The 23,670-nt window shown below is 57.5% G+C and overlaps 1 protein-coding gene across 1 annotated transcript in view; it reads right to left on the bottom strand.

Annotated features, from left to right (window-relative positions):
- The window catches only part of RAB11FIP5 (RAB11 family interacting protein 5), a 38,390-nt gene that overhangs the window by 6,607 nt on the left and 8,113 nt on the right, over positions 1 to 23,670 (bottom strand). The window contains exons 2-4 of the mRNA XM_032108592.1: positions 17,403 to 17,842; positions 15,002 to 15,725; positions 3,236 to 5,695 (exon numbers count right to left, since the gene is read on the bottom strand). Of these exons, the coding sequence (XP_031964483.1) occupies positions 3,236 to 5,695; positions 15,002 to 15,725; positions 17,403 to 17,842 (3,624 nt within the window). The remainder of the gene's footprint in view (positions 1 to 3,235; positions 5,696 to 15,001; positions 15,726 to 17,402; positions 17,843 to 23,670) is intronic.

Genomic DNA, 23,670 nt, shown 5'->3' with positions numbered 1-23,670 from the left:
CTAAACCTGACCAGGAGCTACAACCACCAGGACACCGCGGGACAGGGGTGAGGAGAGGCTGGGGGAGCCACCAGGGCTGCTCATCACAGCCAGGCCTGAGCCCCAAATGTCACTGTCACCTCCTGCATCCCCACAGCCATGCAGAGGCTACGACCTGAGCGTGGCTGGGAACGTCCCTGGGAAGCCAGTGGGAATGCTTGGACACGTCTGAAAGCAGGGGGATATCTCCACCCCAGTGTGGTCACACGCTGCTGCCAGCCCCGCGGCCTGACGGTACTGCTGAGAATAAATCCTTATCCCACTGCGGGTGGTGCGTGCAGGGCTCGGCTGAGCACTGCAGGGCTCTGCCTCCTCCATTTGTCTCTGGAAGGATCCAAGAGCTGGAGACATTCCTCCACCTGTGTTTGTCCTGGGATGGTGGCACCAGCTCCTTCCAGGGGACCTTCACACCTCGCAGCCAGGCCTGGAATCCTGGTGGATCTGCTGAGAAGCTGGACCGGTTTCCACTCCTGACCCATGAACATGAGTTCGAGCATGAAATCAGCTGCTCAAAGGCTCCTGACCCAGCACTGCAGCCCAAGTGGATCTGAGTTATGATGGAGCTTAAGGCCAAGGTGGAACATCTCAGGGTGACACTGGCCCAGCCATGTCCCCTTCTCTGAGCCAGCCTTGCCCTGTCCCAGCTTTCAGTGACGCTCCCAAGGTCACTGCAGAGCACAGGGAAAACCGGGTGCATTTCCCTCAGCAAGTCCCGAATGAAGCCTTTGTCACCCCAGTAAAATGCTCCTCACTGAGAACCAGACAGCAGAGGACAAACCCAAGGGAATCCCTCTCCCGTGGCCCAGCTGCTGTGCCTGGAGCCCCACACAGCACCCGAGGGCCAGCTCTCCATGGAGAAAGGGTCTGTAGGAGGAACGGGAACGGCTGAGCTTGGGATCAGCTCTGCTGGTCTGTCCCTGGGTGTGCCAAGCAACGCTCTGAGTTCAGGGGCTCCACGAGGATCACCAAGATGAGGTGACTTAACCTGACCTCTCATTTTCACAATACAGTGATTCTCTGCACTCCTGAGATGAGGGAGGTGCAGCCTGTGCCACCACCTCGGCACCTGTGACATCCCCAGTCCTGTCACCTGCAGGTGCCACGGTGTGCTGGGCCAGCCCTACGTCCCAGGGATGGGCAGGAGCTCCAGGCAGTGGAGCCCCCAGGGCACGCTCCCAGGCTGTCCTTGGGGCCCCTCCTGTCCCGGGGATGTGACACCTTCCCAGCCCTGTCCCCGGGAGCAGCAAAGGACCCTCCGCACACCTGGGAGTTGCAGCTGATGCTCCCTTGCCCCAGCAGCCACACAAGAAGACCAAAGAGCCCTCTGGCCACTTGGGAAGGGGCCATGGGACCCCAGTGCCGGTTTCCAGCTCTCCTGAGGAGGCACTGAACCCCCTGACCCCAAACTCCCACCGTCTCACACCAGGTACCGGCTCTCCTTCACTTGCAGACACTTTGTCCCAGCCAGGACTCAATGCCCATTCCAAGTCTGAAGTCGCTCCATTTCCTTCCACCTTTTTCCTACCATCTTTCCTTCATCTGTGTGCCTCTGGCTACCCCAGCAGGAGATGATCCTGGGAAGGGAAGCATCGCCACGAGGATTGGGAAAAGGTCCCTTCCAGCTTTCCTCCCTCACCCTGGGACAGTTATCACATCTCCCCAATCCTATAAAGCAGTTCAGAGCCTTGGAGCCTTCCCCAGAGGCCTCAGGAGCTCTTCAGAGGTTCTTCAGTCACAGCAAGTATCCCAAATGTGCTGGAGGAGCCCGAGCAGGGAAGTCCCAGGACCTCCTGGCTGTCTATCACTGATATCACACCCAGCTCTTGGATCCAAGCCCATCCCATCCAGGAGCCAGCCAGGCCTGGAGGGATGCACAGGCTGGGGATGACCATGAGCAGGTACTACTGACCTAGAGAGTCCTGAGCTTCCCTCCCTGCCTCAGTGATCCCTTTGGCATGCAGGACACTTCTCTTTCCATGAAACACAACAAAATTCAGGAGGTTTCTGTGCAGCATCTCTGCAAATTTTGAACAAGGTTATCTGCTGGGGGATGAATAATCCAATTAAAAATGATTGGAGGATCCGGCCTAAATAAGAAGAAAAAATATCTGACAGACCCAGACAGATGCTGGTGTTTGCTGCCGAGGCCATTTTGCACCCCATGCCCATCCCAAGGAGGGATCCCCTTGTGCAAGGGCTGGAGCTCAGCAAGTTCTGCTGGCCCCATCCTCCCTCCCCTCCTCTCACCGGGGCCACGACCGATCTTGCTCTTGGGCCAGGTGGGATTTTACCATTCCAGTAAAGCTCCATTTGCCTTGTGATCAGTGAGGCTGATAAATCCCTGCTAGAGCTTGGTAAACCCCTGGAAGAGCTTGGTCCTTGGGCAGGCAGACCAGGAGGAGGAGTACCAGGAAAACGAGATGAACTGAAGGACACAGAGCAGGACTCCATGCCCTGAACTCACCAGCTTTGCTTCAGGGCATTTGTACAGACCCATGATTCACCTGCGAGGAGGAACAGCCCCTTCTTTCCACCCTTCCCATTCCCATCATCCTCAAGGCTAAATCCCACTGGCTTCATCACCAGTGGGCATCTTGGCAGGAGAGAGGGGAGAAGGGCATTTTGCCCGGTGAAAAAACCCTCTTTTTTTAGCTATGGAGAGAAGGAGGGTTTCAGTACCCAATGGGCAAGGAAAGCAGCCAAAGCTGAATGGATGGCAAGGGCAGGGGCAGCAGCAGCTGTGCACATGCCACGAGGAACTCCGGAGAGCAGGAACAGCCAGCAGCTCTCCTGGCAGCCACAGAAAAGGTATTTGTTCTGCAAGCACAGGGGAGATGATGGAGCCAAAATCAGCACTGAGTGCAATGTGGGTGCAGTTCTGCTGCGCTGAATTTCCAGCTGGGGCAGGTTGTGGTGCATCGAACCTTTCGCCCTGGCCAGGGAAAACACCGGACACCAGTGGCCATTCCCCCAGGATCCCAGAGAGCCAAGGCTCCCAGCAGCTCGGGCTGGGCTCTCCGGGACCAGGGGAAGGTGAGGGAAGAGGAGCTGCAGCACCACGAGCAGCAGCCTCCTTGGAGCGAGCCCAGCCGGGTGCAGCCCTCTCACCACGCCCTGCTACGAGCAGAGGGGCCGGGCTCTCCTCTCCCGCACACACACACACACAGACACCCTTCGCCTTCCCCGCAGTGCTCACCTGGTCGTCTGCTGGCAAAAGGGGTTCTCAGCCGGCCGTGTCTCCCTGGGCAGAACCAGGAGCGCTGAAGCTTGTGCGTCCCCGGGCTGCGGGCACGGGCAGGGCCGGGCGGCGGCGCGGCGGCTGGCGGGGACGGGGCCACACGGCTCGGGGTTAGTGGCAGCCACGAGGAAAGGGGTGGAGAAGGCCAGGGGCTGGCTGGCATGCGGGGGGGGAGGCCGGCCGGGAGCGTTAGTGGGCTGCAAGCCGTGCCCGGGGGCCGCCTCCTGCGGGCCGCAGAAGCTGAAGTCGGCCCGCTCAAGCTTTTCGGGCAGCACAGCCTGCACGGGGAGCGGGGCCGGGGGCTGCTCCACGAAGGGATTGCTCGGGGAGTTGGGGCTCAGGGCCAGGGTAAAGGGATTTCTCAGGGCTGAAACTCCCTGCGTGTGCCTCTCGTCTGCCCTGTCTGGCTTCCAGAAATCGGCTTTCTTGAAGTCTATCCTGCTCTCTGCCGAGCGCCCCTCGGGCTCCTCGCTGGCGCGGGCCCTGCCCTGCTCTGCCTCCTCGGGAGGGGCACAGGGCTCGGGCTGCTCTCCTGCCTGCCCCTCACCATCCTTCCACGCCGGCTCTGGCCGGGATGGACTCTCCCCACGCTCTGACCTTTGGGCTTGTGGGTTTGGATGCCCAGCTGCCTCCTGCTCTTCCAGAGCCGTCCAGAACATTTCCGGCTGGCCCAGGTCTAGCTTGGAAGGTGGGTTTAGTCCTGACATACTGAGCTCCTCAGGGAACAGCTCCTGTCTGGAGGCCGCCTCCCACTTGGCACTGTCTGTGGCCCCCTGTGTCTGAGGGGATGCGCGGGGCTGGCTCCAGCTCCCCTCAGCACCCGACTGCTCCAGCCCCTCCAGAGAGAACTTGGATGTGCAAGTCTCGAACTGCTCGGCCACATCTGTCTTGTTCATCTCCGACGGGTGCTCCCCCACAGAGGTGTCCCCTGTCCCCAGCTCGCTGGCTCCTGTCTCCAAACGAGCTGCTGAGTCCACAGCGGCAGCTCCGGCACCCTCGGACGCTGAGAACTCACTCCCAGCTTCAGCGGCGTCTGCTCCCGGTGTGGGCAGGCTGGGAGGCGCTGGCGTGGAGGGCTCACTGCTCCCATGGCTCCTCTGCAATTCCATCTCTGCTCTTGGGCCCTCAGAGTCTTCCCATCGCTCCTGTTTGCCTCGCTGGGGGTCACCAGACTCCCCCTCCTCAGCGTCCCCACCAGCGCCAGCGGCTGCGAACCACCTGGGGGGTTTGGGTGGTGGCACCGCCGGGCCGGGCACCGGCTCCTGGCGGCCCTGGGGCCCTGCCCACGGGGACAGCACCACGTGCCTCTCGCGGATGTCAGAGCTGAGCTTCAGGAGGCCGTCGCTGGCCTCCAGCCGCATGCTGGCCTGGAGCCGGAACACCGAGCTCCGGATGTCGAAGGCGCCCTCCTGGCCGCCCCTGGGCTCCGCGCCCGGCTCGGGGAACCTTCGTGCTGCCACGTCCCCGAGCACCCGCGGGGGCACGGCCGCCACGGTGCTGCCAGGCAGGGCCTCGGGGGCCAGCTCGGGGGGGAAGGAGGTCCTGGGTAACACACAGGCGGCAGCACGGGACAAGCTCTGGGCTTCAAAGGTGCCCTCGCCCAGGAAGGGCGGCCGCGGGCCGAAGGCGCCCTCGGGAGCCGCGCGCTCCTTGGCCGCGCTCGGGGTGCTCTCAGAGGGGTTGGGAGCGGTCTCCGTGGCTATGGTCATCCAGCCGTTTGTCCCTGCACTGGAGGACTCCTCCTCACCACTGTCCCCTTCCTCCCTGGTGCTATTTTCAGTGGTCAGTGCTGTTGACGCTTCTTTGTCCCCGGGGTTGCCCGAGGGAAACGCAGCTGCCCAGACCATGGGCGTACTGCTCTTCCTCCTCCTCGCCATGGACCCTGCGGACACGGGGCTCAGCACATCCTCTATCACCGTGGCCTCCTGGGTGGTGCTCACCAGGTTGGCCCCCACGTCTAAACTGGAGAAATTTGTCCAAGAGCGGAGAGCTGCAGGGATTTCAGCGCCGAGAGGTGACTCGGCCTTTTCCAACACTTTGGAGCCCTTCTGGCAGGGTGGCTCGGCCGATCTCTCTGTCGGGCTGGCTCTGTCGGGGTCGTCGATGAAAGCCATGCCCTCTGCTGCCACCGAGGCAAAGAAGTTCTCCTTCTTCCGCTCTGGTTTGAGCCTGCTGGTGGCAAAGGCATCGAAGGTATCGTCCCACTCCGAGGGCGGTGGGGGGACGGCGGGGTCGGCGTCGGCAGGAGGGAGCTCTCCCGGTGCTGGGGGAGTGGTTTCTGGCACGGGGACACCAACGCTTTGGGCTGGAGACTCCCTCTCGGGGTCTGTCTGCCTTGGGGCGGCACAGGGACTGCAATCCTCAGAGGAATAAAAGCTCCCAGCGACCTCTGCTGCAGCATGCGGCCCAGGCGGGAAACTAGAGAGAAAGTGAGTAGGTGAAGGAGAATTTAGTACCTGGTCAGCGAGGAGCTCCTCAAAGAAGGGATTGCTCTGCAGGGAGTTGAGGAATGGGTTGGTGGGGGACAAGCATCCGGCCTGGCTGTCTCTGGGAGCGGGAGGGAGGTTAGAGCTCGGCATGCCAGCGGGGAGGGCGGCAGGGCACGGGGCAGGGGAGCAGAGAGCACAATGAGAAGGAGCATCTGAGCTGGTTTCTACCTGAGGAGACACTTCCAGGCTGTGGAGGGAAGACAGAACAGTCCTCCTGGTTAATGCTGTGACAGAGCTGTCAGCACACACCACACACACCGCAAACGCTCGCTCCAAGCAGCAATGACCAAACCCATGCCTGGCTCGTTAGGCAGAGCAATGATTATGGAGTCAGGGTGTGGAAAGGGCATGCACAACACACAGCAAGGGGCAGCCCTGCTCCCAGGACAGTCCTGCACGTTCCCCTCTCTGCCTCAGCAAGCCCAGCAGCCAGAGAGGTTTCCCCACTCCTGCAGCCCAAGGACTCGCTCAGTGTTTGTCCCGGTGCTGGTGGCACCCAGGGCAGGTGGAGCACGAGGAGCTGCCCAGGCTCTTGGATCAGGGTTACTTGAATCAGTCAAAGCACAGAGGAGTCTTCCCCAGTTTAGCCCAGTGCCTCCTCACTGGTTTGCCAGCATTACCATGGGAGAGCACTGGAGCTCCCGCTTGCACAGGAGGGAGGGGAGCAGGGCTGAGGGAGGCCGAGCAGGAAGGAGCACGAGGCCAGGACAGGGCCCTGTCCCCGCTCTGGACACTGCCCCGCCTCCCACATGCCCCTTGTCACATCACCTCTGACCTCAGATCCCGAGATGCCTGAAACCCCATGGGGGATCCCAAGGTGGAAGGGATTCAGCACAAGTGGAATTCAGAATCTCAGCCCAAGTGAGGCTGGCAGCTCCCTGCTGCCTGTTCAAGCGGGACTGAGGGCCCTTGCTTTGGGATTTCATTCATCTTCCTTTGGGAACAACTCCAGCAATGCGGAGTCACCCCCCTGAGGAGGCTCACCAGGCTCAGAGGTTCTCACATCACAAAGGGGGGGTGTGGTGTGGACACCCCATGTCCACCTGGTGCTCCGACTGCCACGCTCCCTCCTCCTGAGCCCATCCCCTTGACTCACCCTTGGGAGCAGCAATCCCATCCCCAGGACAGGGGCACCTGGCCCTGCCCCATTACAGATCCCGTGGGATTGCTGCCTCCTGCACTGGCCACGACTGCCGAGCTCCAGAGAGTTCCCCTCTTGGCTGGGGAGAAACATGGCCATGGATCAGCCAGCTCTGGGCACACCAAGGTTTAAGAGGAAGGAGTACATTAATTGCTTTACCAATGTCCCTGGGGCTACACCCCGGGATTTCAGGAGGGCTTGGGAGGGATCGCAGGCAGCACTGCAAGATCATGAAGTTGCTTGCACAACTATTTCCATGTTATTGAGGATACACCAAACGCCTCAGACACATTTTAAAGCACAAAATGCCATCTTCAGGCAAAAGCTGATGCTGGTGATGGTGGAGTTGGTCGGTCACAAAGCAGGGAGGGCGCCGGGCTGGCAGCACCTCGGCCCAGGAGTGATGCCCCCACCACGGGGACCCCCTGCTCCCACTCCTGGCAGCTCCACAGCCCCTTCCCGCACCCTCCTCTGAGCAGCTCCTTGGAAAGGTGCCCATTGAAGCCATCAATGCCACCAAAGTCTCCCATCCCAGTTTGTGGGCAGGGAACACTCCCAGTGAGCGGCCGAGCGCGACCAGCTCCGCTCCAGCACCCACGGGCCACACCCCGACAGCGCCGAAGGGAACTGCCAACTCAGGGACAACACAAAGCCTCAGCCCCTTCATCCCCATGCAAACCTGCAGCTCCCTCCGGGCACGCACGGCTCGTGGGTGCCCTCTCCTGCTGTCACAGAGCAGCAGTGGTGGCCGTGCCCATCCTGGGCCCCGCACAGCCCGGCCCTGCTCCGCGTCCTCTCCTGCTCGCACCAGGGAGGAACAGCCAGGAACGCACCCCACAGGGGTGTGAGCTCTGGGTGAGCACAGAAAGTCTCCAGAAGTTATGGGAGGAGCTGATGGACTCTGAGGCACAAACCACTCCAGCCTGGCAGCCACTCTGTGCTTAGAGGAAAACCTCTCCCGGCATTCCTGGCCTGGAGATCAGCACAGGGTTGGACCTTTTTCCCTAATCCCCCTCGAATGTAAGGGAACAGCTGCTCAGTATGTGACCACTCAGCTGGGTGAGTTCACAACATCCACAGAGAGATTTTAACAGGGCAAAACATGGCAAATTTTCCTTGCCAGCTGGAAAGGGAAGGTGGCAAGGTCCAACCACCACGATCTCGGGGTGCCTGCGAGGGGCACTCGCCCCAGCCCCACCTCTGCTTGTCCTGCTGGAACTGCTTCCAGGATTTGGTGCAGACCGAGATCCATCCCTTGTGTTCTGCCTGAACATCCCTCAGTGCTGAGTAAGAGCATCCAGGGCTGATCCAGCTCTGCTGGGCTCCAGCTCTAAATGGCTGCAGAGCATTAATCAGCTGCAGGCTCCTAATGAGCCCTGGCTGCTAATGACCGTCCCAGCTGCCAGGAGCTGAGTGGGTCAAGTTCCCTCCTCAGGGGTGGCTGATGCCAGGGCAGCCCCTTGTCTGGGTATCCCAAATTGCACCAATCCCCACCTGCACTGCTGCAGGAACAGCTTCAAGGCCTCCTCAAACTCACCCAAGATGATCCTGTCTCCATTTCCCAAGTCCTCATGGGATGGTTTGGGTTGGGAGGGACCTTAAAGCCCATCCCAGTCCCACCCCACTGTCCCAGGCTGCTCCAAGCCCCAGTGTCCAGCCTGGCCTTGGACACTGCCAGGGATCCCGGGCCTGGCCACCCTCCCGGGGAACAATTCCTTTCCAATATCCCATCCATCCCTGCCCTCTGGCAGTGGGAAGCCATTCCCTGTGTCCTGTTCCCCCAGCCCTTGTAAAGTCCTGATGGGAGTCCTGGGGTGCTGGACCTGCTGGTGTTGGCTAAAGATACAAAGACAGAACTTGAATCCATCTTGTTTTGTCAGATTTTGCTTTTCCTCCTTCAACTCCACTGTGGAAATTTCCTTTCTGTTTCTCAACCCCATTCCTGCTGGGCCCCACTGGGGTTTGTTCAGGGGTTTGTTGGCTGCAAACTACAGGCAGAAAAATCATGGAATGTTAGGTTGGAAAAGCCCTCCAAGATCACCAACTCCAACCATCCCCAGCACTGTCCAGGCCACCCCTGACCATGTCCCCAAGTGCCACATCCACAGGGCTTTGAAACCCCTCCAGGGATGGGGAATCCACCCCTGCCCTGGGCAGCTGTGCCAGTGGTGGACAAACCTTTCCAGGAAGGAATTGTCCCAACATCCAACCTGAGCCTCCCCAGGACTACCCTGAGGCCGTTTGAGAATCTGTGACTTTCCACTGGGATTTCAAATCGCAACGTCACCGTTCGACCCCATTCCTTGGGACAAATATCCCTGCTTTGGCCACCAGCCTGGCGCTGGCAGGAGCCCCGCTCTGCCCCCAAGGAGCCCCATTTCCCACTCTGTTCTCCCCGAGGGAGGATGCTGGAAGTGCTCGGTGAAAGCAGGAGCGGAGCACGGCGGATTCCTCTAGAGGGAAACCTCCGCTTGCAGCAGCCTGATGGAAGCAGCTCTTTGCAGCACTGAAACGCTGACTCACCCTCCTCCTCCTCCTCTCCTCCTTCCCCTCCCATTCCCAGCACATGGCTCCGCCAGCCAAAATAAATCGCGGGTACCTCCCTGCCCTCATTTATTTGTTTGGCAGCACTTCATAGACGCCTTTGAGCCTCGCAGCAATAAAAAAAAAAAAAAAAAAAAAAAAAAAGGAAATAAAATATTGCTGAGCAACCCCCTGATGGAAAAAGTCTATTGGAAACAGCTTGTTCAATGCAGGGAGATTTCTCCCCACGGATCCCAGCCTGGGTTTCAGGCTGAGGGCAGAGCTCTGCAGTCCCAGCCCGGCGGCAGGAGGCTGGGGGACTCTGCACCACCAGCAGAAAACAGCACATGCGCTGGAGAAGCAGGAGTTTGGGAAGGGCAGGGATGAATCCAGCCCTGATGTGCTGAGGGGAAGAGCTGTGCTGAGCTCAAGTGGAAAATTCCTCCCAGGAGGGCTGGATCCAGGGATGTGCCGTGCACTGCCACTCCCAAACTGCTTTTGGCCCCATCTGCCCACGGACAGGGCTCACCTGGGTGGGAAACCAGCAGGATCGAAGTGCTGGAGCATCCTGCAGCAGCAGAGATCAGGAATTTCCTCCCAGCGGCATGAGCAGGGCTGGCACAGCAGGAATTGTGCAGGAAGGGGTTGGGAAGAGATGGGAACAGTAGCCCGGGACATTTTTGTACAGGGTGGGAGCACCAGCAGGAAGGAGTCATGGAATATATTTCAAATAGGAATTCCAGAGGTGGAAGGACTGGATTTCTCCATAATAAATCACCTGTAATAATCTATAAACGATCAGTAATAATTATCTGTGCAATAACCACTTTGCTCTTCCCTTGGGCCTCACCTGTCCATCATCCCAACTAAAATGGACAATTCCTCCTTTACAGACATTTGCCCTCAAAACCACGGGAATTTAAAAAAATAGCAGAAATCTGGGCAGCAGGAACCCAGGGAGATGCAAACTTCAACCCCCAAGTCCCACTTTTAGGAGCGGGAGTGGGGCTGGGCTTTACCTGGGCAGTGCCAAAGCACATTGGCCTCACCAGGGCTGAGCTGGTGCCAGCTCTGGATCCAGCTCTCCATCCTCGTGTCCCTCCCTGGGAAGCGCAGGCTCAGCAGCACAAAGAGCCCTTTTCCAGCCCTGCAGGCCCCTCACACAGATCCCACTCCGTGCCCAGGGCTGGTCCAAGGCAGGTGGGCAGCGCTGCACTCACCTGGATACGATCCCTGAGCCAGAGTTGGGATGCTGATGGCTCCCATGGATTCATCCACAGCATCCCTGTTATCCACAATGCCCTGGTTTCACGTCAGGGCCTTCATCTCCCTCTTCCTCAAACCCTGCAGCTTCCCAGGCTCTGCTCTGGAAGTCCTGCTGGCTTTGGAGGGGCTGCCACAACATCCACACTCCATCCCTCTGCTGCCAGCCCGGCCAAGGACTGCTCCAGCCATTCCAAACCTTCCTGCCACTCCCGGCATTCAGGAAAGGCACTCTTTGGGAGCACATGAGGAGCAGGGAGGAACTGAGTCAGTATTTGGCCACACTGCTGGACACAAGGCTATGGACCCTGGGAAGGGGCTTGAACCCAAGAATGGAACTGATGCTCCTGTTTTTACAGGACAGAGCACAATTTCCCTTTCCTCCTGTTGCCAGGCCTAAGATGCAGCCCCATTTTATCATCAGGATTCTCCACAGGAAGCAGGAGCTGCAGAGCTCTGATAACATTGGAGGAAACCCTGGGAACATGTAAAGGATTCTTTTAGCCCCAGGCTTTGCCTCAAATAAACCTGCTGAGCTTCTTCCTTGCATACAACCCTCAACCACCTGACCTCAAAACAACAAACCCCAACCAGGCTTTATTCAGCCTCCAAAGAGCAAACACCACCTTCCTACTGCTCCCATCCCATCCAGGATCAAAGCCTGGAGCTCACAGGGATTAGCAGAGCCAGGGATGAAGAGCAGAGCCTTTGGGACCTGCTTCCCTGAGAAGAATCCAGGAAAAGCGGGTGGGAATAAGGGCTGAAGGCAGAAATGCCCAGTTCTCTCCCCAGTGAGCACGGACAGGTTTGCAGAGCCAGCTCCCACACTGATGGCTCAGCAAAACCCACCTGGCACAGAACAAAACCCTTTTTACAAAGCTCTGGTTAAACCCAGCCCAAAGGCAGCAGCTCCTTATTTTGGGAAGGGCGTGTTTGGCAGAGCAAGCGGGTAAAGATGAGCTGTGCCAGGCTGGGCTTTGCTGCAGGCGAACTCAAACCATCCTTCTAATTACAGACCTGTTAACTAATCACAGGCTGAGGGTTTGGTCTTGCACAGTGACTGATTTTGTTGCTTTCTCACCACGTTCAGCTCCGGGTTAAATGTGGCCTATCCAAGGTGGGCAAAAAGCTGAGAAGGTGCTGCTGGCAGGAGCCACAAAGCTGAAGTTTCCAGAGTCAGGAGAGCAGGAGGGAAAAGGTCCTTTCTGCAAATAAACCAGGACTTAAAACTGCTCAGTTCTCTCCAGAGCAAGGGTTAACTCATCTCCAGTTCCACACGTGACACTGGTACTGAACAGCTCCTCAGCTGCAGAGGGACATCAGAGATCCCCCAGAGATCAGAGAATCTGGGATGGTTTGGGTGGGAAGGGACCTTAAATCCCATCCTGCCATGCCCAGGAACACCTCCCACTGTCCCAGGCTGCTCCAAGCCCCAATGTCCAGCCTGGCCTTGGGCACTTCCAGGGATCCAGGAGCAGCCACAGCTTCTCTGGGAATTCCATTCCAGGGCCTCGTCACCTTCCCAGCCAGGAATTCCTTCCCAATATCCCATCTGACCCTGCCCTCTGGCAGTTTGAAGCTGCCAAGACCTAAAAAGCTCTTCCAGAGCTTTGACCTGAATCACCAGCTTGGCCCACGAGGTTGTTCAGCGCAAGGAAGCAAAATAAAATCAGAGAGGTCAGTTCTGTTTAATTAAAATGAGTAATGATGTCATAATGAATGGCCAGGAAAACTGAAGCACTGGAAAACCAGGGCAGAGACGAACCCTGTCCCTGTGATGATGGGAAGGGCTCAGACTCAGTCCCCAAATGCTTCTTGTAGCGCTCCCCAAAGGTTTGCAATTATCCCAGTGCCAAACCCTGGTCACTGGGAGGGAGAAATCCCTTCCCAGCCAGGCAGCTCCAGCATTTCCCCCTCCTCCACCAGACACTTCTCCCAACTCCTGCTTTCAATCCCCTCTGCTCCAGTTTAAGCTCATTATTTCCCATTCTCAGTTGCAAACTGCACTTAAGGCCCACTGGGATGTTTCTCAACGCCCTAAAAGGGGCATCTGTGAATTCCTTCCCTCCAGCCCGTGCTGCTTTGAAGCCATTCCTATTTTTGGGAGAGAAAATCCAGGCCAGAGGAGCTGCTGCCACACAGCTCATCCCAGTCTCTCCTCACAAGATTGACCAAGCCCTCGGCAAAGTGACTCCAAGCAAAGCTCGGCTCCAACTGAGCTTGAGATTAAACTGTGAGCACTGAGGTGGATTTAAAAAAACCCATGGAGTGGAAACCCTCTGGGAAAGGAGCAACGCTGGGGATGAGTCCAGGAAAGCAGGGAGCTGTTAGAAACCAGCAGTGTTCAGGGGCACTCCTGGTGATTATCCACTGGGCTGGATGGACAGGAACTGAATTCCAGCTGGATCAGACATCCCTGCCTTGAAATCAGTGTCCAGCAGAAGATCTGGGCAGGCATGGCCCTCCCTGCCTCCTTCCCAGAACTGCCAAGAGGGGAAAACCTGCAGGTTTCTCACCCATTTCCCAAGGAAAAGGCTCCAGAGGGAGATGCTGAGGGCAGCTCCTCCCCATCCCATCCCATCCCATCCCATCCCATCCCATCCCATCCCATCCCATCCCATCCCATCCCCACAGTGCTTCCCTGGTTGCCTCAGGCACTTGTGGAGTCACTGCCTGGATACAGCAGGATTTTTAAACCTTGATTTTTCATTCTAGGCCTTAACCAGCAGGTTTATTATCCCAAAATTAGAAAGAAAAATTAAAAGAACAATCATGAGTGGGAATACTCTGTCTTTCCTCAAGGACAGGATGCAGAGACCAGAGTCCTTCAGGCTCATCACAAATCTTGCACTGAGCTGTGACACCAAACTCCTGCCTGGGGTCTGAGTCTCCTGGGAACCACAGAATCACAGGATGCCTTGGGTTGGAGGGACCTGAAGGATCATCCCACTGCACCCCTGCCATGGCAGGGACACCTTCCACCATCCCACGGTGCTCAGAGCCCCGCCCAGCCTGGCCTTGGGCACTGCCAGGGACAGGGAATGCCAGACCCATCCATAGGGATGCACCTCAGCAGTCCCCAGACCTCATCCTTGTCTCTCCTGCTGCTGCAGCAGGACAGAGCTCCCACATCCTGCCTGCTCCTTCCCATCCCAGCTTTCCCTTCCCAGGGATGGACTTTGTGGGACAGAGCTCAGGGCCTGTGGGATGGGGTATTCCTGATATTCCTGAGCCAGGGGAGCAGCTCCTGCCTGTCCCAGTGTCCCCAGCTCTGCCTGTGCAGCCCCAAGGCCACCACGAGCACAACACCTCCCAGTGGAAAGGAGCAATTCTGGGGCTGGTTCTGGAGCCAGGCTGAGGGATGTGCTCATCCCTTTAAAAATGTGGGAACCTGCATACGTGGAATAAACCAGGAGTGCCCTCCTGATGAAAGGAGGCTCAGACTGAACTCAAATCCTTCTGCTTAAGAAATTAGGTTAAAGTCAGCCCAGATCAGAAAACCCCTCTAATAAACCAACGCTGCAGACTGAGCCAGCTCTCAAGTGCTGGTTGTTTTCTCTGGCTGGTTTTAACCCCATTTCCTGCCTCTCACTGACAACACCCTCGACCTCTGGACTGCCAGCTCAGCTCCAGGGGCTCCAGGGGTGGACACGGGTGATAAATTCCTCACAGGAACAGCACAAACACCACAAAACCTGAGGATCCGGAGGGATGAATCACCACACAAAGCAAGAACAGTTAGAGAGTCGAGACTGGGAGAAGGGAAGGCTGGCTGGGATGGCAACAGGAAAGAGCAGGGTTGGGATTACTTCGGGAATATTAATGATACCTCACGTTATCAAAGTGCTGCACCCTGAGCAGACCCTACAGAAGAAGGTGGGACTCATAAAAATAACGTGATTACACGTCCTGATATCCCACATCCCAGCCTGACTGCCAGAGAAGCTTTTTTAGCTCATTGAAGGATAATGAATCTGCATTTTGAGGCCACAGAACCACTTGGTATGACTACACTGAGCCCCACCTCTGCAGAGGGAAACCTCTCCATGGAGGGGATCCCTCCCTTCCCCGGGTGGAAAATACATCCCACACCCTGCAGAGGTGGTTTCTGGCAGAAGCCAGGGGAGGATGCAGGAAAATCCCCTTCCCTTTGTGACATTTAAGAGCAAGGAAGCATTTTCCCTGCTCCGACCTTGCCTGAACACCGAGGCCCGGGAGCGTCCGGGAGCTCTGGCCAGCAGATCTGCTGGAGACAGGAATTTGGGGCAGGAATCGCCAGCCTGGACCTCCACACCCCCTTCCACTGACCTGGGTTTCTGAGGGGACTCTTTGGGCTCCTTGGACCCAAACCAGCCGCTGCTCTTACTCCTCTCATCCCCCGCAGCCGAGGCGTGGACGGGGGTCCCTCTGTCCCCCTGGCCTTTGCCTCCCGTGTCGCTCCGGGTGCCCCCGTGGTGGAAGAAGCCTCCCTTGGCTTTCTTGTCCTCTTTCCTGGTGTCCTCGGGCGGCCTGTCCTTGGCTGGCTCCGCGGAGAAGCCCAGGGGAGCCGCAGCCTGGGTGGGTTTGCTCTCCAGGCGACTGCTCTCCTCCATCCTGGCCCTGCCCAGGTGGTTGCTGAGGGTCACGGCCTTGGTGGACACCTTGAGCTCTTCCTGCAGGGCCAGGCTGGGAGGGGACGGGATGAACCTGGGCTCGTCCCTCTGCTGGGCCCTCTCCAGGCTGCCCAGCCCCCAGGGCACCTCCTGGGGGTTGGGGTGCAGGGGGGTGAAGCCGAAAGCCTCGTCCTGCCTGCGGGGGCCGCCGGGCACGGGCAGGGGGGCAGAGCTGGTGGAGAGGCCTGCGGGGCTCCTCGGGGCCGCCTCGTCCCCGTACACGTGGCTGCCGTTGATGCACAGGGACGAGCGGGACACGGGGTCGTTCTTTGGCTTCGGGCTCTGGGTGGCTTTGGGCTCCAGCACCGGGCTGACCTGGGACACGTCGTCGCTGAACGCTCTCTTGTGGGTCAGCTTCGGGGAGGGCAGGAGGTCCTTCACTGGGGGAAGCAAACACAGAACAGGTCAGGCCACAGGCACAGCATCGTTATCTTCCACCTGTGAACCCTGAACAGATCTGGGAAATCAACCCGGCCTTCTCCCTCCTGGGCTCCACGGGATTAAGTTCTTGGAAATGCAAAGCACAGCTCACAGCTGTGCAGCCATACAGGAGACACAACATCGTCCCCCAGCCCAGCAGGGGAGGACCCCAGAGGAGGCTCTGTGAGATGACAAACCCATTGTCTGAGAGGATCTGAGAGGATCTGAGGTTGATAATAAATGCAAGGAACTCCCCAGAAGCTCCTTAGAGGGTTTTAAAGCTTCCATGTGACTTAGGAGTTTGCACGGAACAGGGGACGATGCGGCTGTGAGCTCCAGGCCACTGCTTGGTGTGATGAGCCAGGAGGGTCCAGTGCCTGCAGCTCCCTCCCACTGCCTTGAGGGTTGGACTTGATCATCTTAAAAATCTTTTCAAACCTCAACAATTCCGTGATTCTATGACCTTGTGGCTACTGCCAGTTTTTGGGGGTAAAAATCATGGAGAACCTGAGAACGACTGACACAGCTGCTGCCCCTCCCAGCTGGACGTGCTGCTTCCTTCACAGAACCACTGAATGGCTGGGGCTGGAGGTGACCCTAAAGAACACCCAGTTCCACCCCCCTGCCATGGGAAGGGAAGCTCCCAGTAGCTGGAAGGCTCATCCCAAGGATGATGGGACCAGCATGGGAATGTAACCCAGCAGAAGCCACATGGCTCCCCAGGGACTCCCACCCAAGCTGGCAATGTGCTGTCTGCAGCCAATTAAACCATTTAATTATATATTTGTTTCCAAGGGGGAATTAATTCCCTACAAGGGCCTTTTTTGTTTGTAAATCGCTGCCCTGGGAGTGCCAAGAGCTCAGATTGTTTTAATCACCGGAGCCGGGCCCCATTTCGGCTTTGCCTGCAAGCTGGAGGCGGCTCATTAGAGCCGTGACCCAGGGCAGGGCCAGCAGCTGCCCAGCCCAGCCCAGCCCAGCCCAGCCAGGGCCTTCCTGTAGGGACTGCTTGGAGGGGCCAAGAACAAACAGCCCTGAAGAGCCCTCAGATCCTGGGAGCTCGTGGTGAGGCGTGGAAAAGCAAAATCTGGGATGTTCCTCCCTGTTCTGGCAAACACCTTAGTGCCAGGACACAGATCTCAGGGGTTTGTGCAGGAGGTCACCTCTTAGTGACATCCTGGAGCAAAGGAGGCTCAGGGGGGACCTTGTGGCTCTGCACAAGTCCCTGACAAGAGGGGGCAGCCAGGGGGGTCGGGCTCTGCTGGCAGGGAACAGGGACAGGAGGAGAGGGAACGGCCTCAGGCTGGGCTGGGGAGGGGCAGGGAAAATTTCTCTGCTGAAAGGGCTGTCCAGGCCTGGCACAGCTGCCCAGGGCAGGGGTAGAGTCCCCATCCCTGCAAGGCTTTAAAAGCCCTGTGGATGTGGCACCTGGGGACATGGGCAGTGGTAGCCTGGGCAGTGCTGGGGAATGGCTGAACTCCATGGTCTTGCAGGGTTTTTCCAACCTAACCAATTCCATGTTTCCCTGGTTCTGTCACCAGGTAAGCAGTGAGTTAACAGAGTTGCAAGAAAGTCTCAAGTCCCTTGCAAAGAAAGGAAGGGGGAAAACCGGGGGGGATTATGCCTGATCCTCTTACCAGAGTGCTCCATGGACAGACTGCCGTGTCTGCTCGGGGATTTGGGCACCTCAGGGGCATTTGCTGCCATGCTCAGGCTGGCAGAGGAGATGGTGCTGTCGGATCCCAGGGACGTGTTGGACTGGGTCAGGGACGACTTGCGCAGTTTGTTCTTCAGGAAGAAGCCCTTGACCTTGGACTTCTTGCCCCCGAGCTCGAAGTCGTCCTCCATGTCCAGGGCTCCCATGCTGCTGGGGATGATGGCAGAGGCCGACTCCAGGTCGTACTTCTTCTTGCCTGTCACCTTGTCCTTCAGCCTCCCGAAGGGCGAGCGCGGCTTGTCCTTCATGGACAGGTCGAACATGCTGGCGGTGAGGTTGTTCCGTGTGAACTGGATGCTCACCAGGATCTCACCGCGCTCCTTCTCCTTCTTCCCAGCCTTGGAGTGCAGCTTGTGCCACCTGCAGCCAGAGGGGAAAGGAAAGGAAAGGGCCCTCGGTCACTTCCAAGAGCCACAAGCCAGGAGAACTTTGGAGAAGATGCTGCTGGGTGGGAGAAAGCACCAGGGCCATCCAGCATGAGTTTCTCCAGGGAAAGGGCTGGAAAACATTGGAGCTGCCCAGGGCAGTGGAGTCCCCATCCCTGGAGGTGTCCAAGGAAAGCCTGGACATGGCACTGGAGACAAGGTGGGGATTGGGCACAGGTTGGACTCCATGATCCTGGAGGGCTTTTCCAACCTCAGTGATGCTGGGATTCTAATCCAAGTGTCCCAGATGTCACCCAAACCCCAAGTCAGAGACACAAACACCACACACGGAGCTGGCACACAGGACCTGACCCCTCCCTGATGCCCCTGCAGCTTCATCTCCACCAGTGTCCTTACCCCAAACGCTGCCCTTCCACCAAATAACCCAGAAAACAGCACCTCACTCACCCCGCTGTCAGACACCACTGGGATTTTCCAGGGAAAGCTGGGAACCCATTTTTGGAAGGAGACAACACTGCCAGCATTTTGTGCTCATGATTTAAATATCCCAGAGCCGGTGACTCAGGGGATCCTCTCAGCAGAGACTGACCCGGAATGGCAGAGGAACTCAAGAGCATCCATTAAATCCACTTTCTGCCAGACCTTCCGTGTCTCACCCAAATAAAGATGCTCAGGTTTGCCTGGAAGTGTCCTTGGATCAAGCACTTAGAGGATGATGCATCCCGGGAATTCTTTATGGGAAGGAGCAGCTGCTGTGCAGCTCCAACGCCACCCAACACAACCCCAGCCTTCCCAGGTTACTGATTTGGGGGAAATTCCCACATTCCCACAGCTGGATGACGGAATTCTCCTGCCTAGTGACAGCTCCAGGAGCTATTGGCCATATCCAGCACAAAGCTCCCACTGATTCCACAGCGGATTACTGGGAATGCTTCCCACTGTCCCACCCCACACAAAACCCCAGACACAGACTTGGCTCCAGAGCTCTGCCCGTAGAAACGGAAGGAACATTGGAAAAGCCTCCAAACCATTCATGCACAAGGCAAAAACACCCCCAACCTCCATTTAGGTCCTGATGCTTCCACAGGGAATGGCCTGGCAGCTGGCAGGGCATGGAGCAGCCTCTGGAATGGGATGGGAGAGGGGTCTGGGTTCCTGCCAGGGGGAAGGAGGGGTGGGATTGGGGACACCAAAGCAGGACATGCCCAGAGCCACCCTCTGGTTCTCCATTTCCACATCCCAGTGGGGCAGCACCAAGCACAGGCCACGAGGGAACCGTTCCTTCCCAAAAATCACTTCACCCCCTGCTCCCCACAGGATGCTCCATCTCTCTGCCAGTCCCAGGCACCACTTCCCGGGGCAGTGCAGCAGGATGAGCAGGAGCCCAGCACAGCCACAGCCCTGATCCCTCCCAGATCCAAGTATTAAATGAATTTCTGATTAAAATCCCCCTTAACAAGGCACAAGGAAATCTGCAGGCTCAGGACAGATCCTATTTCTGTGTTGTGCTTCCCAGGAGAAACACAGCAATGGGAGCTGAAGACGCTTCTGGACATGCCTTAACAATTTCCCAGAAAATAAAAATCCCAGTGAGTGAAGTCACTGAGAAGAAAAAAAATAGGGAAGGAAAATGGGATGGGATGGAGGCGGGTGTGACCATGCTGGAATCACCAGGGTGAGGAGAAGACTGGAATTGTGTCCTCCAGGAGTTCCTGAATTTCTGCCAGGGAAGTTATCACAGCCTGGATGAAGGGAGGAGCTCAGAAGCCTGGGAATGCTACACCACACCCTGGCAGTGCCCAAGGCCAGGCTGGACCCAGGGGTTTGGAGCACCCTGGGATGGTGAGAGGTGTCCCTGCCCATGGCAGGGGTGGCACTAGATGAGCTTTAAGCTCCCTTCCCACCCAAACCAGTCCAGGATTCTCTGAAGGGGACACAAAGTCCCCTAATTCCCTGATAAATATTCCAGCTGCACAGCTGGAAGCACCCAGGTCCTTCACCACACAAGTGCAGGAGGGACAGTGCCTGGGATCTGCTGGGCACAGACATGGAATTAAACCCCAGTGAACCCATTCCTGTTCCCACCACTCACGTATCCCACCCCATCCATTGCCCACTGCAAAATTTTCAGTACCCAGACTGCAAGCTTGAAAATATCCAGGCAGGGAAAAAAAAAAATCCATGGAAAAAGGCAGCATTAACCCCTTAGAGCAAGGCACCAGCAACAAAACCAGCCCAGAACAGCTGAGCCACTGGCAGGGAGTGGGAGCAGGTGCATCAGGAGGACAATTCCCAAAGGATTGGAGGGGAAAAGGCTGCCTGGAACATCCAACAGGGCATTGTTCACTTTAATGCAGGAGCTGGAAGCAGCTCAAGAGGGAAGGGCTGCAGCAGCCTGGCAGCTGGGAAGGAGAGACTGAGGGCCTGGATCATTTCACAGGGAAGATGAACAACTTTTGAAAGGAGTTTTTGTACCTCACATCATCCCATGGAAAAAACCAGGGAGAGTCTGGGTGGATTAAGGTAAGGAAAGGCAGGAGCTCCCCAGGAGGAGATGGAACAGCATGGACACACTCCCAGCATCTCCCATCCCATCACTTCCAACCCTGTGAGCATTAAAGGGAATTCGGGTGCTGAGCCTGAGCTGCTGCAAAAAGCAGCCGTTCAAGGAAAAACCTCTTCTTATGCTGCCATGGGATTAAGGAGCTATTTTTGGTTCCCAAGACCTCATCAACAGTCGGGACTACATCTCCAACAGGCAACGGGGCTATTTTTAGGCTGAGCTCTCAGTTTGTGGCACAGGACGAGGGTTTGGGAGGATTCAGTTGTTCCATGTCGTGTGCTTGGGGTTTTTATGAATCAGCTCCAGTGGAAATGGGAGGTGCAAACTCCTGAGATGCAGCAGGAGAGAGGGATCGGGGAGGGATCGAGTCCTAGACAGCAACACACAAACTCCCACAGCAGCTTTTCACCATTAACCCCACCCCACAGCCCTCAGCTTCCCCAATTTCTTCCAGAAGCTGCCCTCGGGGGCAGTCCTGGGAGGGGGTTTCTGGACTGGGGCCACCCAAGGTCACATCTTGGGGAGGGACATGACCTTTTTCATGGGAACCGACAACGCGCCTGGAAAATAAACAGCTCCTGCCCACAAAATCGCTTTCCCAGGTCTGAAGGAGCAGAACTGGGTTACATCAGTCAGACTGATGGAGGGAGCCGTGCCAAGCACACCCAGCAGCAGGGATCCACAAGGATCTGCTTCCTGGGGGTGTTTTGGAGGCCACAGCTGGGATCCAGCTCCTCGCTGCACAGGACACCCAGGACAAGCCACTCACCTCCGGCCACCCGCTCTGAGGGCTCCTAGCAAGGTTTGGAGGGGTCCCAGCCCCACACAGCCTTTGCTGGTTACAAAATTCAAATTAAAATTCAATTAAACTGTCTGTCCTGACCCAGAGCCAGAGCTGGAGGGGACCAGGAGCAGGATTGCTCCCAGCTAAGGAGATGTGCCCTGTGGGGAGCTGCTCCTGCCCCCCTGCCCTACCAGGGGATGTCCTGCTGACACCCCCCAGCCCTGGGCACACGGAGAGCCCAGGGACACCTCCAGGGTGACACAGCCAGGGAGTGCAGCTCCAGCCAGATGGAAGGCACAAGCCACAGGCTGGGGAAATTCGCTTTTGCTAAAAAATGTGCATTCTTCCCTGTGACACTCCATGGATCCAGCACTGCCGGGTGTGCATCCCCAAAAGGAGGGGTCCCAGGATCTGCCACCCATGCACAGGGAAGGGTCCGGTGATGCCATGAAGATTTTTGCCTTTTCTTTTATACCCCTGTTATACCTTCTTACAACTTCTGTATTCCTGGTGCTTTTCGCCTACATTCTTGGACTTGTTTGTCAAGCTAACAGACTGAACATTTTAGAAGCTTTGTAGCCAGGGATCAGGGTGCCCCAGACCTCAAGGTCCTCTCCAAAACATATTCTGTAAACCAAGATAGAACCATCCTGGGGAAGGTCCCTTGGGGAGGGGGGCTCACTTGAGTCTCTCATTGGGGAATCTTTGATAGATCTGCTAATTAGTAACACCTATAATGTTATACCCAATGTTGGGGGGAGACACAGACACAGAGATAGACTCGGCAGGGTGCATTTCAATGCACATGACCTGGACGTGTGCACCTAAGGATCCTTAAAATAAATACCAAGGTAAAATCCCTTTTCCCCTTCTAACCGTGTATGAACTCTTGATTTTAAGACCAGGAAAAGGCATCACTGGAGAGCAGCCCGGGGTGGCTGAGGGGAAGGAAGCAGCAACTCACCCCAGCTGGGCAGAGAGGAAACCTCAAACAGAGAACTCCCCGGAAAGGGGAAGCAGCTGGAGGCCCTGTGAGCTCCGAGGGGTCTGCAGCTCCCACTCCTGGGCTGTCACACGGATCGGGAGCAGCCACGTGTGGCAGAGGCTCCCCAGCCCCCACTGTGGGGCTGTGCTCACTCATTTGGGTCACCGTCGTTAATGAGCACATCCCAGCTCTCCCGGCCCCCCCGTGAATCCCTCTCCTCTCTGCTCCCTCTCCCCACGGAGAGCCGAAGGGAGCAGTGCCAAAGGCAGCTCTGGGAGACAGCACCCCGCGTCTATTTTTACATTTGCTGTTGCCAGGATCAGTCGGAGGCACGGAGAGCAGCACCCAGGGCTGCTGGAGCCCCGGGCTCCCAAAACCACGGCTGCCCTCATCCTCCCACAGCATCCCGGGCAGAAAGGCTGAGCCAAGGGAAGAACACTGGCGTGGAAACAGGAGCACGGGAATGTTGTTAAGGAGGGAAAGCGACCCCACAGAGGGTGAGGATGGGATGGATTCGCTCAGGGCAAACACCTTCCCTTCTCCTCTGTGCTTTGTCCTCCCCTGGGCAGCAGGGGACAGTTTGGGGGGGCACGGGGAACCCCTGCTCCAAGAAACATTCCCGTGGGTCCTGGAGCTACAGAAGGGAATGCTTGGGCACTGTTTACTCCCCATCAGTGAGAAAATTTGTCAGGGTTGGGAGCACTGGGCTGGCCCAGCACCTCTTGGATGGGGAGAGAACGCTGGGATGGGTAGGACACAGAGCCAGCCCCAACAGGAAAGCACCACCGACCCTGATCCGAGGTTTTCCATCCCCTTGTCCCTTCCACATCCCCTCCGGAGCAAACAACTCCTTCAGCACAGAGCCAAGCACACAGCCAAAGCCTCCACCCCATCAGCAGCTTCCCGGGTCAGCATCCCAAAGCCCCGGGGAGATCCGAGCTCATTCCACCAGTTCGGTATTACCAAGGGACACTGGGATGAGATCAGGAGAGCAAGGCAGCACACACAGCACGGCTCAGAGCTGCCAGGGGCACACCCTGCTCCACTTCCAGGGAGGACACGGGTTATTCCCAGGAGGATATGGGTTATTCCAGGGAGGACCACCTTTGCCCTCCGATGGCTCTGGCTGGGGTCTCCAAAAGATTCCCCTCCAAGCTCCAGCTCAGCTGGACCTACTGTGCCCCACCAGCCCTGCTCACCACACCCTGGGCACCAGGGCCTCCAGTTTCCCTCTCAGACTGGTCCCAGTGCTTGGCCGGCAGGGAGTTCAAGGGAGTTTCCTCGGGGAGTGAAGTCCTTGGTGACTCCTGGGGTTCAGGGATGCACCAGGGAAGGAGGCACAGCTGGAGCATTCCTGGAGCACTTCCACTTCAGGTGCTTCCCCAAAGCCTCCCAAAAGCACTGAGCACTGTGGGGCGGGGCGAGTTTCACCTTAAACCGAGCAGGAATTCTCCTGCCCTGCCCAACCCG

This window comes from Corvus moneduloides, chromosome 5 (assembly GCF_009650955.1).
Source record: "Corvus moneduloides isolate bCorMon1 chromosome 5, bCorMon1.pri, whole genome shotgun sequence".
Taxonomy (NCBI): domain Eukaryota; kingdom Metazoa; phylum Chordata; class Aves; order Passeriformes; family Corvidae; genus Corvus; species Corvus moneduloides.
This window is presented reverse-complemented; position numbering and strand designations above follow the sequence as displayed.